Source organism: Lynx canadensis, chromosome B4, assembly GCF_007474595.2.
Source record: "Lynx canadensis isolate LIC74 chromosome B4, mLynCan4.pri.v2, whole genome shotgun sequence".
Taxonomy (NCBI): domain Eukaryota; kingdom Metazoa; phylum Chordata; class Mammalia; order Carnivora; family Felidae; genus Lynx; species Lynx canadensis.
In genome coordinates this window covers 72661928-72680959 of record NC_044309.1, presented here as the reverse complement: position 1 = coordinate 72680959, position 19032 = coordinate 72661928, and the positions used below count along the sequence as shown (strand labels likewise).

Here is a 19032-nt window from a genome sequence, read left to right as displayed (position 1 = left end):
AAAGTGATTCACAGACTTTGTGAAAATGTATTCTATGACTAGAGGCGACATTTGTCTGATCTATCTGAACTTGTATAAGCATATCTTGATATCTTCCAAGGTCCAGAAAGGCAAAAATCACAGCATTTTTCACTAGGGAACATAAGATAATTTGTTAAAATTCCATTACTATCTTGTGGTCTTTTATAATTTTTTTTTTTTCAACGTTTATTTATTTTTGGGACAGAGAGAGACAGAGCATGAACGGGGGAGGGGCAGAGAGAGAGGGAGACACAGAATCGGAAATAGGCTCCAGGCTCTGAGCCATCAGCCCAGAGCCCGACGCGGGGCTCGAACTCACGGACCGCGAGATCGTGACCTGGCTGAAGTCGGACGCTTAACCGACTGCGCCACCCAGGCGCCCCAGTCTTGTGGTCTTTTAGAGTATTGCTAATTACATTGTTAAAATCCTGTTTTACTTTTGTAATCATGTGTATTAATGTCACCTTTTGGTATTTTCATATTGTAGAGAATCTTCCCTCCTGCCCTAGTGGACAATATACTCCATTTTAAATTATTTAAATAAGATTTTTTTTTTTATATTTAAGGTAATCTTTACACCCAACGTGGGGCTCAAACTTATGAGCCTGAGATCAAAAGTTGCATGTTCTACTGACTGAGCCAGCCAGATGGCCCTTAAATTATTTAAATAATATAAACCTATACAAATATTTAAATAGTATTAACAGAGAAACACTTAATAGTTGATACACATTAATTTTGAAAGTACAGGAAAATAGTATTTTTATCAAAATAAAGTTCATTTAGAATCAGAGTGATCAAAAGACAACTTTCCTTAATCTATAAAGAATGCCTACATTTCTATTTGAAAAAGACCAGCAACCTAATAACAAGGTTAGGCAAAGGGCGTGAATAAACAATTTAAAGAAAAGGAATTTTGAAAAGCCCTTAAAAATAGGAAAATATGCTCAATCTTACTTATAAAAAAGGAAATGTAAATTGAAACTGTTACAGCATATCGTGCTATTAAGAATGGGGCCACTCAGAAATAGTAATATAAACCAATGTAAGGTACATAATTAAGAGAAAAACAAAATTCAGTTTAGCTGTATATTAAAAAGGTACACCATATATGTATATATGCATTGGATATCTCCTAAAGGATAGTATAAGGAATGACTTGCTGGTGCAACTGTCTATTCAAAATAATTGATTTGGAGAGAAATTAATTAAGTCATAAAAAATTAAAATCTGTAAGGGACCTGCCCAAGGCATTCCTTCTACCTCTGACTTAGAATTGCCCAAGTATTTTCTTTAGATTGCAGAGCTGTTGATTTCAGTCTAGTTCTCCTTTCAAATTGCCAGTAGTTCTCAACTGGGCAAGCAGGTCTTTGTAGGTATTATCTTGATAACAGAGATTTTATCTCTCTTGTTGATCTTTGTATTGCACTTAACCTAGCGTAGGGTAGGAGCACAGTAAACATTTGAATGAATTGAACAAGTTTAAGGTATTTATTACTCTGTGACATGATACAAATGGAAAGTATTTTATCTTTATCTTTGAAAGAAGAAAAAATTATTTTTCTATTTCCTTTATTCTAGTGGAAAACTTAATGTGTTATAGTTTAATGTTGATCTAAGAAATGTTTATAAAGTTATAATTTGTTAATCATTTTTCAGATACTGGCTTCATGTCCTGTTGATCGAAAACCATTTCAAGCAGTGTTTAAATTGAGTGCATTGGAAGGTTGTGTTAAGGTAAAGCTTATATTTTACTTTGCAACATGAACCGTATAAACTTAGTTGAGATGATTTTGCTTTAATAGATTTTCAGTTTGAGTATATTTATGAATTGTTCAACTTTAGGTTTAATCTGTGATTATTATTTCTCTTCAGCATGTAAAGCCTAGGCTTTACTACAAGGACAAAAATTCTGAACCTTTTTTTTTCTTTGTCCTCCTTAAAGAGGTCAAATCCATGGTGGTCCACTTATGATTTTCCACAATTTTAGATGGTTTAAAAGAAGTTTCACATTTAGTGTTAATTGCAAGATATTTAAGGACTTTTGTATGTCAGAAACATTTACTGATTAATTGGATTGTGCTTTGAATACTTTTTTCATTGAAAAGGTTTGAAATGGAATATTAGATTCAAAAACCAAGCACACAAAAACTTAAATTCAAAATACCCACAAATTGTTTTTTCATGAAAAACATCACAATGTTTGGAAGAGTAAGCCAATAAAACTAAAAATAAAATGGTGTCTTTGCTTTTAAATGCTGCTGCCTGGGGCGCCTGGGTGGCGCAGTCGGTTAAGCGTCCGACTTCAGCCAGGTCACGATCTCGCGGTCCGTGAGTTCGAGCCCCGCGTCAGGCTCTGGGCTGATGGCTCAGAGCCTGGAGCCTGTTTCCGATTCTGTGTCTCCCTCTCTCTCTGCCCCTCCCCCGTTCATGCCCTGTCTCCCTCTGTCCCAAAAATAAATAAACGTTGAAAAAAAAAAAAAAAATTTTTAAATGCTGCTGCTTGAAGGAAAGTGAGTGATTAGAGAAGGATAAGGGGGTTTGTAGGGATCCTGAGAGACTTCTCATAGTTTCCAGGTTGGCATGGGCAGCTGACTTTATTCTTTTATGAAGTACAATTTTATTGTAATGCTTAATCCTAATCACTTTCATGAAATTCACTTATACATACCTTGTTGATGTTATTTATGATTATGAACCATGATTATGATTTGTATTTAGATTTATTTTTGGCTTACAAATAAAAGAAGTAAAAAGAAATAGGAACATATTCCTGAGTCAGTGAGTAAAAGGTGAAAAGAAAAGGAGAGTGAGTAAACTGTATGAGAAAAAGATTTCTTGAGGTATCAGTAACAAGTCAGGAATGGTGTATAGCTGAAATTACTTTAAGAATTAAGAATTCTTGGGAGTATCTGGCTGGTTCAGTCAGTACAGCATGCGACTCCATCTCTGGGTTGTGAGTTCAGGCCCCACGTTGTGGGTACAGTTTAAAAAAAAAAAAAAAAAGAAGAAGAAGAAGGAGGAGGAGGAGGAGAAGAAGGAGGAGGAGGAGAAGAAGAAGAATTCTTACTATATATAAATGTGATGTTGTTGATGGGGGAAAAAACTGTTCTCAAATAGCACTATAAGTCCATAATAGCTTGGAAGCAACATACAGCTATTTAAGCATATAAATATAGATATTTATAATTTGTTTTGATATATTCTTACCAGATGTGTCTCATTGACATAAGGAACAAATGAGACTGCAATTCAAATAAAACATATGTAAAAAATGATTTTGCTTGTTGTAATACTATTTAATTCTATTAAATTAATTTATATAAATTAGTATGTCTTAGAGAAAAGATACAACACTGTATAAATGTGTAATATTATGATCAAATTTAAAGCATGGCTTCTCTGAAAGACAGATTCTCTATTTTTCCAGACTATGTATATTATGTTGCTGAATATGTATTGTCATGAACTGACTTCCAAAGATATTTTCCTATAAAATTTTGTTTTGTTGCTTCATGTGAAATACTGTTTTGTTGCTCAGAATAGAAGTTTATGTTTTATTTAATATGGTTTATATTTTACTTAAATTAAAAGTTTGGTGTAGTGTTAGCCTAATTTGGTTAGACTTAAAAAATATTTCTTATGACATGATATTACCTACATACTCTTAAATATTTTCCTTTGACCTTTACTTCTGAATCTTCACTTTATTATCTTTATCCCTTTCCAACTAAACTTGAAGGAGATATCTGTACTTGGCTCCCTCTTCACAATTGCTTTTCAACTCCCATTGAACATTCACCCCTATTGTTTTATTTTCCTAAAGCTATCCTCACTAAGGTTCAGAATAATTTTTTGTTTTCTGCATGTGGTGCTCTTGACTGCCCTTTATTTTCCTTGGTCTATTATAGGATATCCTTTTATGAATGTTTGTATGTATGCTTGCTTGTTTTACTTATCTGACCTTTCACAATCTTCTTTCCTATCTCTCTGCCTTTTTAGAAATAATTTCTTAAATTTTAAATGCCTTTCAATTTTCTAGGGATACTTTTTAAGTCTTCTCGAGTACTCCAGTAGCTTTAAACTCTTACCTATGTTGTATGGCTTCTAAAATTCTATCACTAACCGAGACCTCTTTCCTTAGAACCAGATTTATGTTTTTAACTACTTGTGGTCATCCCTATTTAGAATCCAGAATTCATCTGGGAGTTTTCCATTTTTTTTCTCTCTCCATCATCTTTGCCTAGTCCTCCTGTGTACTATCTTAAATTTGTTTCTTCTTCATTCCTCTTTTGTTACTTCTTTGTAGGCTCTTATGCTGTCATCCATACTGGTTCTGCCAATAGAAATATACTACAAGCCACTCTGTAAAATTTTTAGTAGCCACTTTAATTTAAAAGAGTAAAAAGATAACAGGTAAAAAATAATTTTACGATATAGTTTATTTAACATATGTAGTATGAGTACATATAGTATTTTCAAAGGATTATTATTGAGATTTTTACCTATTTTTGTTGTTGTTCTATGTCTTTGAAATCCAGTGTATATTTTACACTTAAGGTACAATTTCATTTCAAACAAGCCACATTTCAGGGCTCAGTAGCCACATGCAGCTAACAACTATTGTCTCAGACAGTATAGATCTACACAATTATAAGAACTTTCTTCTGGTTTCCTGGCCTTTATTGTCTCTCCTTAACTGGTTCATTCTCCACATCACTGGCAAAGCTTATCCTAAAAATCAAGTTTGATCATCTTATTCACTTGCTTTAATAACTCCATTTATTTCCTGGTTCCCATGGAATTGTTTTCTTATTTGAGGGTCTTTACAGTGTGGTCCTAATATATTACATCAACTTTATATCCTGCTGATATTTTCTTCCCTGTCTGTATTGGCTTCTCACTGTTCTTCCATTCAGAATATTTTTTCCTTAGATAAATTCCTACTTGTTAAGACCAACTCATAAATTACCTACTCATTTAAGTCTTCTCTGTTATCCTCAAATAGAGTTAATTTCTTAGTCCTACATGTATAAATAGATCTGCGCTCATGAGCACTTTATCTGTTTACATGCCTCTCACTATTTTGTTTCCCCAGAGCTTAGCACACTTACTACTAGCCTTATGGTTTAGCATGCTTGTGAATGAATAAGCATGTGTGTTTGGGCTACCTTTTCATTCAGACAATTTTTGTTTCTTTAATTTTTTTATCCTTTCAAAGGAGAATTGGTATGTGATCATTTGTGATGCTGGATTATCAACTCTAAATACATGATTTTGCTTTTCTTCTAGGTTCAAGTAAAAAGACAGTTGAGAGAAACAAAAGACAAGAAAAATGAAAGCTCTTTTAAGAAACCGCTCTTCTATCGTGAAAATTCTAAAAGCTGTATGAGGTTAGTGATGAACTGTAGAAGTGGAGTCCAAATGTGTAGAACCATAAGATAGCTAATAAGAAAAGTGCTGGGGCGCCTGGGTGGCTCATTTGGTTGAGCGTTCCACTCTTGATTTCGGCTCATGATCCCAGGATCATGGGATTGAGCCCCTCGTCGGGCTCTGTGCTGAGTATGGAGCCTCCTTGAGATCTCTCTCTCTCCCTCTCCCTCTGTCCCTCTCCCCCACTTGCACTTTCTGTCTCTCTAAAAAAAAATAAATAAAATTAAGAAAAAAAAAGTGCTTTATTATTTTTTTTTTTAACAATGTGGAGTTTAAATGTATTTAATTCTTTTAAAGCACATACTTGGTAATTTTAAAAAAGACTAGTTGAAATCTTGAGAGTAGAATTTGAATTGTATCTTTGATGAATTGTTTTGTTTTAGTTTTTTTCTGTAATCTGTTCAGATATTTTTGTGAAATAAAAATGTTATAGCAGTGTAAGTTAAAGCTTACTCATTTTTTGTATATGACAAACCAGGAATGAAGAAGCACTGTTGCACTGACCGCACATTTTGAGTAGCACTGCTCTAGTATTTATGGACAAAAAGTAGGAAGTAACTAATAATATAGCACATATTCTTCATGAGACAGTTACAATTGAAGCTGCTTATTATCTTTTTGATTTTACTTCTTTGTATTGTAGCAAGTGTAGCAGGCACTTGGTGCCTACCATAACAACCATTTGTGTTTTAAAAAATGTTTTAACATGTTTGGATTTATTTCTTTAAGTACTGTTTTTAAAACATAATTGCCTAGAAATATAGTGCTTATTAGTACTTGAGTTTAATAGGTATTTAACATATTTTTTGAAGTAAATTGAGTTAATAGTATACTGGAAATTAATTTATTATTAATACTTATATTGTTCTAATACATTTAAAATTTAAGCCCATTTTGATCTGACATATATTCAGAGCTGTCCAAAATTGTATTCTTAAGAAATATATATTGTAAAATACCTAACTAAATCTGATTCATTAGTACATTTAATCAGAATATTAATTTCTTAACAGAGTATATTTAGTTACTAAAACAGTTGACAGTAATTCTTAAGGTTTATTAAATCATACCACAATTTATAATCCTGCAACTCTTCAGCTCTTTTTGGAAGTTATGGACTTCTTTGAGAATCTAAAGAAGGCTGTAGACACCTTCTACCAGAAAAACATGTCATAAAACCTACGTTTGTATATGATTTTAAGGGATTTATGGGACACCCATTCCGAGAGCCCAACCATAAATCCAAGTTAGTAACTGCATTACAGAAATTTTATTAAGATTTTCTTTTAACTGTATGAGTCAGTTTTTGAGTTTTGCATTTATTTTTAAATAGAAGATAGTAGCACACTTTCCTCAGGCACACTGAAGAACTTCTGCAGCTTCATTCTTGATACATTATCACTAGCTATGACTGTCACGGACATGCATTTTTGTGCTTTCTCTGAATTATCCTACCTGAGAGTATAGTGGTCATCACTGTACATCCTGTAACAGAGTCATATCGTGGGTCTAACACAGCTGAGGTAGTCCGTATGTTTGACTGCTTTTTCTCAGGGATTTGTGGTAGTGGGATGGTATACAGAAATAATAATTTGCTTTTATCCACCAAGTCATCCCCTTCATGATTCCTCCCAAGGTGGAAAGTCTATCAACTGTTGAATATAGTACATTCATTTTGGACTCTGTGGATGTTTTTAGCATCTCATTCAGTCTTATATTTCCTGCATGTAACCTAGTCTTTACAGCACTTAGATATCCATTCATTGTTGCCTCTCCCTTCTAAAGCAGTAAAAAACCCTGACACCCCCCCTCCCCCTTTCCCGATACTTCTATTAGTTCCAGGGGAAGAGATTGCGATGGTTTTTTGTTTCTTGGTAATGAACCTCCATTGTAAGTCATAGGAGTGGGAGTGGCTGCTAGTCATGCTTTCTTTGCAAGAATTTAAAACCTCGTGCATAATTTCATTTTGGTTGACGGTGAATTGTAAATAAATGAGCAGAGTGACAATTTTCTTTTAGTTATTTCGCCTCTTTATTGATGTTTGCAGGAAAAAAGTCATAAAAGAAGATCTATTATGTGCAAAACTTTATGATTTGAAGATAACACACAGTAAGTGACTTTTTTTTTTTTTTTATTTGTATTTCCTACCTTTTTTTGTTTCTTACTTTACTATTTGTGTTAAAGTTCTTACTCTTGGTTTGGAAAATAGTCATCCCTAGAATCCACTGAGCTCTGTACATTGTGTCAGTCCTATGTAAACCGTTTTCTTCCTGGAGTGGTTTTTGCTGTTCTCTGTTCCAACCCTTTTTGTGCTCTGCTTGGAGGGAGGGAAGAGATTGTGATTGAGTACATGTGTATACGCATGTGTATGTGTGTTTGTGTTAGAAAAGGAAGAGAAGTGTGTCTTCTAATTAGTGGGTGGTTAGCAGCGTGCACATGGTCTTACCCCAGTCATTAGTGCAGAAGTCCTTAGGGGAGATGAGATAAAATACCTTGCTGGCCAGAAACTGTAAGTAGCAGCCTTACAGTTGCTGGGAGGTCTGTGACAGTGAGTAGTTCACAGTTTCCAGAAGTTGTGGTTTGGCCTCTAGCTACACTTCTAATTTGAAACTTTGTTGGGAAACAAAGCACCTCTTACATATTTATCTACAGGAGCAGTTAAATGTTACTGTCTTTTGTTCTTGTGTAGTACATGGTTCTCTCATACAGGAAAGCTTTGCAATAGGGCCTGAGAAAAATGGTATGGTAGTGCTTTGTGACTCCTCCTCGGTACTGAGGCTGTTCAGAAGAACAACTTACTGAGCTGTTTGTAAACAAGTGGTGAGCATTTATTTTGCAGGTTAGGGTACAGTGAATTTTTATTTATAGATAGAAGTAATGAATTCATTGTTCTTAAATGATAATCAACTCATTTTTTATACATTTATGAAGTTTGGATGTTGTTACTTTCTCTGATTGGAATTAACATGACCTCTCAGGTTTATAGATCCTCACATTTCCTGCCTCTGAATTTACTATTAACATGAATTGCACTACAAGGACTTCCATGGTCAGATAGCATTTTTCTTTTGTTAAAAACCTTAGATATCAAAACTTTGTTTTTCTGTCATTGCTATATATTAGCATCCTTTTTTTTATGGATAGTCTTTGCTCAGTAACTCTAGGAACTGATATAAAATTTACTGCTGAGGAAGATTAAATGATGTTATAGATTTTCTCACTATAATGTGGCATGCTTTCACTATAGTAATCTTAATTTTAAGACTGTTGTAATTTCCTGTAGCATATATCTTCTGCCTGGACTTATTTTTAGGGAGAAGACTATTTCTGCCAGAAGATCTAACACTGTCCAAGGCCTCTAACCTAGTGCTGTGCCTACTTAAGATGCCTGAATTATTTGTGTGATTTAGGATAGTCAGAAATCTTCATTGTAGTTTATGAGTAGGTACTACAGAAGTACTGATACACAGTTAATTATGAGGAAATGTCTTACAGGACTAAGAGATTAAGTTAATGTGAAGGTAGAGTTAATGGCAAGTTATACAAATTAAATACGTCTTTATTTGTTTACCCAGTTACACTGAACAGGAGCCATTGTGTCTTAAGGGTACTTTAAATTTCTTTTTATAAAAAAACTTGAGAAAACCTTGTCCCTTTACCTGGGACTGCTTAATTTTAGAAGCAGGAATGTGAATTTATGCCTGAAGTTATTTATCTTTATCTTATATACTACTCAAACTAATGAATAGAGCATAAGAGGCTATGAAATTTTTTTATCTAGATTATAAATTATTAGTATAACATTAGTAAAAGTCTAGCAGGCCTCGTAGAGAATTTTATTGGAAGTTGGGCCTCTTGGGTTTTGTACTGGTTTTTCCATTAAATCATCTGTGACTCTAGGAAAATTATGTAAACTGTTTAATTTAGTTTCTTCATTTAAGGAAGATAGTGTTGCCTCACTGAAGATACTGAGGAAGGTCAGCTAACCTACCTTTTGGCAGATTTGTTAAGGAAATGTCACTTTTCATTCTTCACTAATGCTAGATAACTGAGTTGTCATATTTTTTTAATTTTGAACTCTTTCATCTACTTTGTTCTTAGAATGAACATTAATCTTTGGTTTGGGCTAATATTTTATAATTGATGTAGTTTATAAAAAGTATACCCTTTTCAGGCATTTCTTAATGGAGTACTCCTTTAAGTATATGCTAAATCCATTTAATTATGGCTTTATTAACTTTGGAATCAATTAATCAAATTGTAATTGGGTTCCTGCCAAGTACTGGGCTCTAAGCTAAGAGCCTTTTTTATACTAGTTTCTATTGTAGAAAAAGATGTTTTCATGAAACATCTTTTGGGATTAGTATTTCATGAAACATGTTTTAGGATATGCTGAATTCAAAGACAAGCTTCCAACTAAGCATACCAGATTGATAAGCATAGCACCTGTTTAATTCTCTAATCCTTCCCAAAACCCTACCAAATTGAGAACAAAGGAATGAAAAATTTAAAGCCACAAGACAAAGAACTGGAGAGAAGAGACAGCAGATAAAAGATGTTCACAAGTCTTGAAAGTGATTGTGTGAGGTGAATGGTAAATTGTCTTAGCAGATGGGGCTCCTAGCTGGCCTAGTTAGTAGAGCGTGCAACTCTTGAGTTGTGAGTTCAAGCCCCACGTTGTACGTGGAGTTTACTTAAAAAAATTTGTCTTAGCAGAAAGCTGAAATCTAAACTTTTCATGGGGAGAGTGGAGTTTAGAAGAAATCAGTTCACATACCACAGATCCTGAGACTGTCTTGAATCTGAAGGTCTCCATTATCTTTGAAGGCAGAGATATGGGTGGTGCCAAAAAACAGAATTGGTAAAAATGTTTTAAAGGACTTTATCCTGCAGATTCTTGGTTGAACAGGGTAGGGGGAGTAGTCTACACCCAGGCAAAGACTGGAGGCTTACTCTCTAGAAGGAATGATTAAACCAGATTAAAGTCTGGCACAAATGAGGATAGAGGAAATAACCCTAAAGAGAGGGAAATTAAGGCAAATGTTAAGGCCTCTAGTTCTCTACCCATGGTCTTTTCCCAAAGCACTAGCAGTCTTGTGTATTTCCAAAGTGGGAGATAGGAGACATCTTCTGGGTTATTGTCTTGCCTAAGAGAAAAGACTTGAAATATTGATATTTGGGAGTCTACAAATGAAAAAGCCAGATCTTTGCTTGATCATCCTACAGTGAAACCCATTAGTTGAAAGGCTCTGACCACCGATCCTCACCATTTTCAATCAGTATTTTGGTGTCCCACAAATTAAGGATCACCAGGTATTTGAGGGAAACCTCCAATATAACAGAGGTCAAAACAGAGATAAAAGGAACCTGATAGAACAAACCAAGTGTTGGGAAATAGGGAACAACTTAAAAATTAATATGCTCAGAGATAAGAGAAGGAATACTTCTTCATTGAAACAGGAAAGACTAAAGAAAGAAAACTTTTGGAAATGAAAAATATAGTATAAATTTTAAAAATTCAGGGATAGATGATAAGCTGAGAAATCTCAGAAACTGGGATGAAAAGTTAACCAGACAACATATTAGTCTGTGAGGTTCAGTACTGAATAATAAAATTTCAAAAAGGAAAAAGTCCAAAAGGCAGAAAGTTATCAAGAAAAGTTACAACAAAGGAAACTTCTCAGAATAGTAGGGTGTGAGTATCCAGATAAAGACTTAACCTAACACCTGGTAAATTAGGAAAGAACTGACATGTTTCATAAAATTCCAGAACACTACAGATCACAATTTCCTAAGAGGTTCTGGAGAGAGAATAGACCATGTATAAAAGAATGTTATCAACAACGGATGGAGCACTAGAGCAATGCCTTGAAAATTTGGGGGAAAATAATTACTAACCAAGGACATTCTAAACCTTGTTAAACTGACAGTCAAGTGTTAGGGTAGAATAAATACATTCTCAAACATGTAAGAGCTCAAAAATTGATTCTCATACACCCTTTCTCAGATTTCTACTGGAGGGGGTGCATGCTCCACTAAATGAGAAAATAAATGAACAACGTGAGATTCAGAAAATGAGTTCCGACCCAGCACAAAGATAAATGGGATTATTAGAATGATAGAAGATAGTTGAGAATGATCTGTTAAACAACTTTTAGAGAGTTACCAGTTCAGACTGGAGCAGGAAAAAGGAATAGTATTTCCAAGAGAGTGGGAAACAGACTAGGTAGATGCATTTATGTGTTTGTATTAAGAGGAAATGTATACTTGTAGTGTTAGTTAAATCAATGATAGGTAATATAGAGAAAAAAAAGTAGTTATTAACCTTAGGAAAAGCAAGATGTTGTAAAAGAAAAATAATAATTAAGTTCATGGTTCAGCTGTGAATAATGTTTATATAGTTACAATAATGTAGTACTGCTTATATCAAATGTTGATATATTAAAAGGAACAGTGGGTGGAAGCACCTAAGGACGTGGGTAGGGAAGTGGTAGAAGAATAAAGCCTTTATCTGCTATGGTTAAAAAAAAAAAAAAAAAAAATTAGAAAATACCTGAAACCAAAAAAATCAAGGTAGAGTTATTTAGAAATAAAGAGGCAAATATCAGAAAAAACACTGAAGGGATTTGATGAGTGCTTTTAGGGAATGGGAATTTCTCTTTAAGCCTAGAAGTGCTGTATGACTTCTTAAAGTATATACATGTATTACTTGATTGATAAAAAATGAAAAGGGGTGCTTGGGGGGTGAAATGAAAAGGGGTGCCTGGGTGACTCGGTTGAGCGTCCACCTTCGGCTCAGGTCATGATCTTGTGGCCCATGGGTTCGAGCCCCGCGTCAGGCTCTATGCTGACAGCTCAGAGCCTGGAGCTTGCTTTGAATTCTGTCTCTCTCTCTATCTCTCTCTCTCTCTCTCTCTGCCCCTCCCCTGCTCGTGTGCACTTGCTCTCTCTCTCTCTCTCAAAAATAAATAAAGAAATGAAAAGGCCTATCATTGCTGTCCAAAGGTAGATTAGTAGGGTGGATTTGTGAAATGGTCTCTAGGAGACCACAATTTAGATAAATCCACCAGTATTGAATGTTTTTGAGATTGTTATTGGAGTTGCTCAGTAATTACCTGAAAATTACCCAGAAATAGGTGAAATACCATTTGGACTAGATACTCATATTTAACATTGGCAGAAAACAAACAGTTCTTCCTGTAGAGAGCGTTCTAATGGCTTCCTGAGATAGGTTTGCAAGTGAAGGAATGCTATGTAAACGCAATATACTCAGTAAGTAGTAAATGAATGAAACCTGAATGAAAACAAAATCTTACCTACCCATTAGGGTGTAAAAGACGCTGTATAGCTACAATACAGCAAAACTGTGTCTAGCTGAAGGAAATAGTTACTTCTAAGAATGTGGCTGGGTACCTATCACACTTTTTTATTCCTGGCTTCTTTATGCAATTAAAAAAAATCATTATCATCTTTTAAATATGCATTGAAGAATAAGAAAATAAGCTCCTGGAACTCAGCCAGCACCCCTCTTTCCCCATTGTTGAAATTACATTTGTTAGAACACTTCTGGATGGGAAATGTGTGAAGGATGCAAAAATAGCAGGAAACCAAACAGCTGTTGTGTAGTAACTTAAATGGAAATTAGTATGCTATTAAGTAGAAAGTAGCCTATTACCAACTGGACTGACAGAAGACACCCCAAATACATATGGTCTTTACATGAGCAGGAAACAGGCCTCCTCACTAGAATGATTTATTTTTAACAAAGTCACCAGGCCCTTTGTGAGGCAAGCAAGGCAGAAGATTGAAAAGACCTATTGTCATTTTCACTGTACACTTTTTCTAGAGTTCTGAGGTGAGAGCAATGACCATAGTACCAGTAGCGGTTTATTGCAGACAACAAGTGTATTGATAGGTAAAGATGACTACTAATATAGGCTTCATGAAGAACAACTAGAAGCCGTAATCTATAAAGATGTTAACACAATTTTTGTGGTTAGCAGAAATTGTCCTTTATTTTTCTTAGTGTGGAAATTTGTATCCATTGAAATAAATTTGCAGATGTGACAGGTAAAACCAGAAATACCCAAATCATAAGCAGTGTAGCCATAAACATTGCTATAACAGAGGGCTATTTTATCAACACTTCTGCACTTCTTAATTTTAATTATAAAGTTTGAGGAAGAAGGAGGGTACTTGATGTTGGTGCCAGGAGCTAAATCATAATTTATGGTTGACAAGGGCTGATGATCCCAGTTCTCTGGTCAGCTCCTACTTGAGGTCAGTTAACTGCCTGGTTTTTAGGTTATAGCTGGAAAGAACATATTAAGTGTGTTACTGATATTAAATAATTTCACATCTTGTGTGTGTATGTGTATTTTTTTTTTTTTTTTTTTTTTTTTTTTTGTAACAAGATGGTTTAAGTTTGCGTAGGCTGCCAGAAAATGTTGACTAGAATTTTCATACTGATGCTCTGAGCATGCTTCACACCAGTTGTTTTGTGTTGTGGCTTTTTCTTTGTACCTGCAGCTTAACAAGATAAAATTAGCATTTGGAAAAATTACATAAATGCAAATACTATTATTTTAAATTTAGCTTTTCTACATATTTTAATTTTCTCTTGTCAGTATGCCAGTATATGCCAGTATCAGTACTGGTTTACAACCTTTTGAAATAAAAATTAAGACAAGGTAACGGAATCTTTTTATGTCTTTGTACAGGAAACCCTACACACAGTGAAATGGAAGGAAAGAAAAATGCAACAATAAAGATAAATAAGGTTTGTAAAAATAGGGGCACCTGGTGACTCAGTCTATTTAAGCGTCTGACTTCAGCTCAGGTCATGATCTCATGGTTCATGGGTTCCACCCCTACGTCAGCACAGAGCCTGCTTGGGATTCTCTGCCTCTCTCTCTCTCTCTCTCTCTCTCTCTCAAAAATAAAATAAACATTAAAAAAATTAATAAGGCTTGTTCAAACAAAGAAAAATCTTTTTCTTATATAATAACACCTTATGGTTGTTTAATCCATAACTCTGTAACTCAGGTATATCAAAATGTTTAAATTATAACTATTACCAATTATGGAGGTTTTTTGTTTGCTGTTTCACTAACTTCTTTTTACTTTTCTAGCCCCGAAGATCAAATCAGTGTACAAGTCAGTGCTTCAGAAATTTTTTCTCCAATATGTTTTCTTCTAGTAATCACATTGGAGAATCTTCTTTTACCTGTAGAACTTACTGGTTAGTATTTATTACTTTTAATGGATGCTTTTATACTTAATGTTTAATTATTATAATTAACTTTCAGTAAAAATTTAAGTTTTGGCTCAATAAACATAAAGGCTCACCTTGTATTTTGTTTTTGTTTCTCCTGGAAAATAAATTAGTTCAAGGAAGGAGATCACCTATTATTTTGTGACCCTCTGTATTATGTGATGACTGCCTATGATCTAGTGGGTTTTGTTTTCATTAATAATGAGTTGTTCTACACAGGCTTTTTATTTGATAGATAAGTAAAGCTACTTGCTAAATTTAATCAAGAAGAACCCTTTTAGAGTAGATCCAGTCGTCTTTGAATCTGTAGTGACTGGCATATGGATACTAAGTAGATGTTTGTGGAATCTGAAGATTAAGTTGGGGTTTTAAAATCACTTAGCTTTGGTTAAATGAAGAAGACAGGTTTAAGATTGTATGATTTAATTTTAGAGCTTCGCTCAAGGTACCAAAGAAAACAGTAACATCTGAGTAGCCTTTTAAAAAGCTGAACTCGGGCGCCTGGGTGGCGCAGTCGGTTAAGCGTCCGACTTCAGCCAGGTCACGATCTCGCGGTCCGTGAGTTCGAGCCCCGCGTCGGGCTCTGGGCTGATGGCTCAGAGCCTGGAGCCTGTTTCCGATTCTGTGTCTCCCTCTCTCTCTGCCCCTCCCCCATTCATGCTCTGTCTCTCTCTGTCCCAAAAATAAAATAAACGTTGAAAAAAAAATTAAAAAAAAAAAAAAAAAAAAAAAAGCTGAACTGGGGCGCCTGGGTGGCGCAGTCGGTTAAGCGTCCGACTTCAGCCAGGTCACCATCTCGCGGTCCGTGAGTTCGAGCCCCGCGTCAGGCTCTGGGCTGATGGCTCGGAGCCTGGAGCCTGTTTCCGATTCTGTGTCTCCCTCTCTCTCTGCCCTTCCCCCGTTCATGCTCTGTCTCTCTCTGTCCCAAAAAATAAATAAATGTTGAAAAAAAAATTTAAAAAAAAAAAAAAAGCTGAACTATATCCGTTTTGATTACAGTAACTATACCTTCCTCTATTTTTTCCTTTTGTCTTACACTTAGTTTCTGTTGGGAAATTGTTGCAGATACAGTTTCTACTGGGATTGCTTGCTACAGCTTTGGTTCATGGTTCATAGAAAATAGTGTTGCTTTTTTCTCTCAGTAACATGGATATTATTCTAAATTGACTTTTTAAAAATATCCTGTCACCTAAGATATAAATTCAAGCATTATTTTTATGAATCAAATCAATATAATTTTGATTTGTAATGTAAAAAATTTACAGGAATGAATTCATTTTGAAGGTGTTTAGAAAAAGGTACTTCTTTTAAATGTGGTTTATAATGTTAGGTACAAAAATTTTTCCTATTCATGATATAACCCACTTGTTATGCCGAACTTAAATTTTTGGAGTTCTGATGAAGGTCTAAAATTTATCTTTCAGTACAGAATTTATAGAGGTCAATGAAATGAATACATTGATTAGGCAGAAGAGACAGGAATTGGAATTGTCATGGTTTCCTGATACATCACCTGGGATTGGAAGGTAAGAAAATTGTTTACCAAAGTGTTCGCATGTTAACATGAGCACAGGATACCATTAAAATACTTAAGCACAGAGGTATCTTAATCAATAGTTGTGTTTCTAAGAAAGTTTTGTGCAAATTAAACGTGGTGTTTCAAATACCTAAAGAAGATTGCTATTTAAAGAACTCCTTAAAAAGTACCCCTATTTATCTGTTTAATAAGTATTAAGATATTTGAATCATTTAAAAGAGAGAGCACCAAAATGATAAGATTCATTATTAATAATAGTATTCAGATCTGTCATCCTTCTGTTTCCCCCATTCCAATCTTACCTTTGTGCTGTTAGCTGATGCACTGCTTTTGTCATGACCTTTACATCTCTATAAGAGTCTTCTCAATAACTATTTGATCAACTCTTTATACTTTGCCCTGGCATTCATGACTTTCTATAATACAGACCTTTCTTAGTTTAAGTCCTGAAGCTACTGTCACATTGCTAGGTGTGTTATATATATACTTCAAGTTCCCATGTAAAGATTAAGGTCCTTGCCTGAGTTTTATATTTATTCCTGTAACGTTATAACTTTACCTTATATAAACTGCAGTATGGTTCTGCATAGGACCTTCACCATCTAGATGATGGTGGAGCATCAATAGAAGTAAAAATAGGAAGTCCAGATATATATAATGTAAAATCTCAGAGTTATATATTTGTGTGTGTGTACAAGTTGCACAGTGTTTTTGAAGCTTTTTTCCACCTAGTCCATAATCTCACCTTATACTGGATAAAGTAGTTTTTTGTTAGGAGACCTGAACTGAACAAATAAGAATCAGAAAAAAGCTGAGAGTGGATTGGATTTTGATGCAGAAACTTAGGTCCATAAGAACACTAGGAGCTTAGGTTGAGAAACTTTACAATATAATAAAGCAATAGAAATCAGTTCTTTTCTAAATTTTTTTTTTTTTTTTCAACGTTTATTTATTTTTGGGACAGAGAGAGACAGAGCATGAACGGGGGAGGGGCAGAGAGAGAGGGAGACACAGAATCGGAAACAGGCTCCAGGCTCCGAGCCATCAGCCCAGAGCCTGACGCGGGGCTCGAACTCACGGACCGCGAGATCGTGACCTGGCTGAAGTCGGACGCTTAACCGACTGCGCCACCCAGGCGCCCCGAAATCAGTTCTTTTCTAAAAAAAATTATTTATTTTGATGTTTTTACTTTTTGATACATGCTATAAAACAAATCTAACAAAAATATGATAATCATGTCTGTATGATATGCTTCAAATTCAAGTGATACTGTTCTGTTTCTAAGTTTTGTTATTTATTCATGGACTGATTTCTCTTTAACCTTGCTAATTTCTTTAAAACCTTGATTTGATTAACTTGGCTAAATTATCTCTTTGGTTGTCCAGAAAGGGAAGGGGGGAGGTGCAAGGGGCATGAAGGCACTTTCTGGTTGGTGGAAATGTTCCATTTCTTGGTTTGGGGTGGTGGTGGTGCTTACACAGATATATATATATATAATATATATATTATTATATATTATATATATATATATACAGATATATATATTATTACACAGATAATATATATATATATATATTAGTCACAGGTCATCAAACTGTATACTTAAAATCTGTGCATTTTATTTATTTATACATTTTATTATGCAAGTTGACTTTTTTTAGAATGGAGAAGAATAAAAGCTAAAACATTTTTTGACAAAATATTACATTCAGTTACTTAAAAGAAAAACATGTATTATATATGAAGTTACCGTTCAACCCTCTTGCCATTAATTTATCAGAAAAACATGCTTTTAAAAGGTTTTTCTTTGTAGCCAGTTGGCAGCCATCTTTGAACAATGAGTAACCTTGAATTTACATTTTTACTTATTTTGGCAAAAAATCATTTAAGTACACTGTATTTTAAAGTTGCTAACCTCATTTGGAAAAATGAATAATTTTAAATAGTTGGTATAATTTTTTTAAAACATTTAAACAAAAATGTCTTTGTTTTGTTTTGAATTTTCAGAATTGGTTTTAGACCCTGGAATATTGAAACACAAGTGCTTCCTCTCATCTCTTCTGTGTTGCCAAGAACTATTTTTCCAACAAGTACCATATCTTTAGAAAATTTTGGTAAAGTTTGTGAAATGTTTCTCTAGTTATTAAAAAATTATTAGCTTTTTTCGATATCCTAAAAAGTGTTAATGACTTAGAAAAGCTATAAAAATAAAATGTAGATAGTAAGTTCTATGGATTTCTGTAAATATTTGGACAGGCATTGACTTTTAAATTGTTCCAGTTAGAAATTTTTTTTTTTTTTTTTTTTTTACTTTAAGAAATTACATCTTCAATACTTTGAGGAACTGGTTAGAAGTCTCCTTTCTGTTTAGGGCTTCAGTGTCCAAAATGTAGATCTTTAGAAGTTACATCTCCTATTAATTATGAACAAATAGTTTCAGTCTTTATATATTTGTGGATGACTCTTGTTTCCTCTTACGTTTTGCTTACGTAATACCAAGATGGTAGTTGTCAGACCAAACATATTTTCTTTTTTTTTTTTACCCCTTTAAATTGCCCACATGAATTCAAATCTTGTGATAACTCATTTCCATAGCATTAAAAGAACTAGGTAAATACCTGCTGTTACTTAGATGTTAGTAGCTATGTGCTTATTCATAATTTGATTCATAAGTATATTTTGTTTCACTCTATTATAGACATGTATTTTATGCTAACATAAGCTAAAGCCAAACTATTATCATTTATTGAAACAAACTTTTTACTTT

The 19032-nt window shown here is 34.2% G+C and overlaps 1 protein-coding gene across 3 annotated transcripts in view; it reads left to right on the top strand.

The window, feature by feature from the left end:
- Positions 1-19032, top strand: part of SCAF11 (SR-related CTD associated factor 11) — a 72317-nt gene that overhangs the window by 40601 nt on the left and 12684 nt on the right. For all 3 annotated transcript variants that reach the window (XM_030322397.2, XM_030322395.2, XM_030322398.2), the window contains exons 5-11: positions 1681-1758; positions 5314-5414; positions 7502-7563; positions 14175-14233; positions 14586-14695; positions 16153-16254; positions 18273-18379. In XM_030322397.2, coding sequence (XP_030178257.1) covers positions 1681-1758; positions 5314-5414; positions 7502-7563; positions 14175-14233; positions 14586-14695; positions 16153-16254; positions 18273-18379 — 619 coding nt within the window. The remainder of the gene's footprint in view (positions 1-1680; positions 1759-5313; positions 5415-7501; positions 7564-14174; positions 14234-14585; positions 14696-16152; positions 16255-18272; positions 18380-19032) is intronic.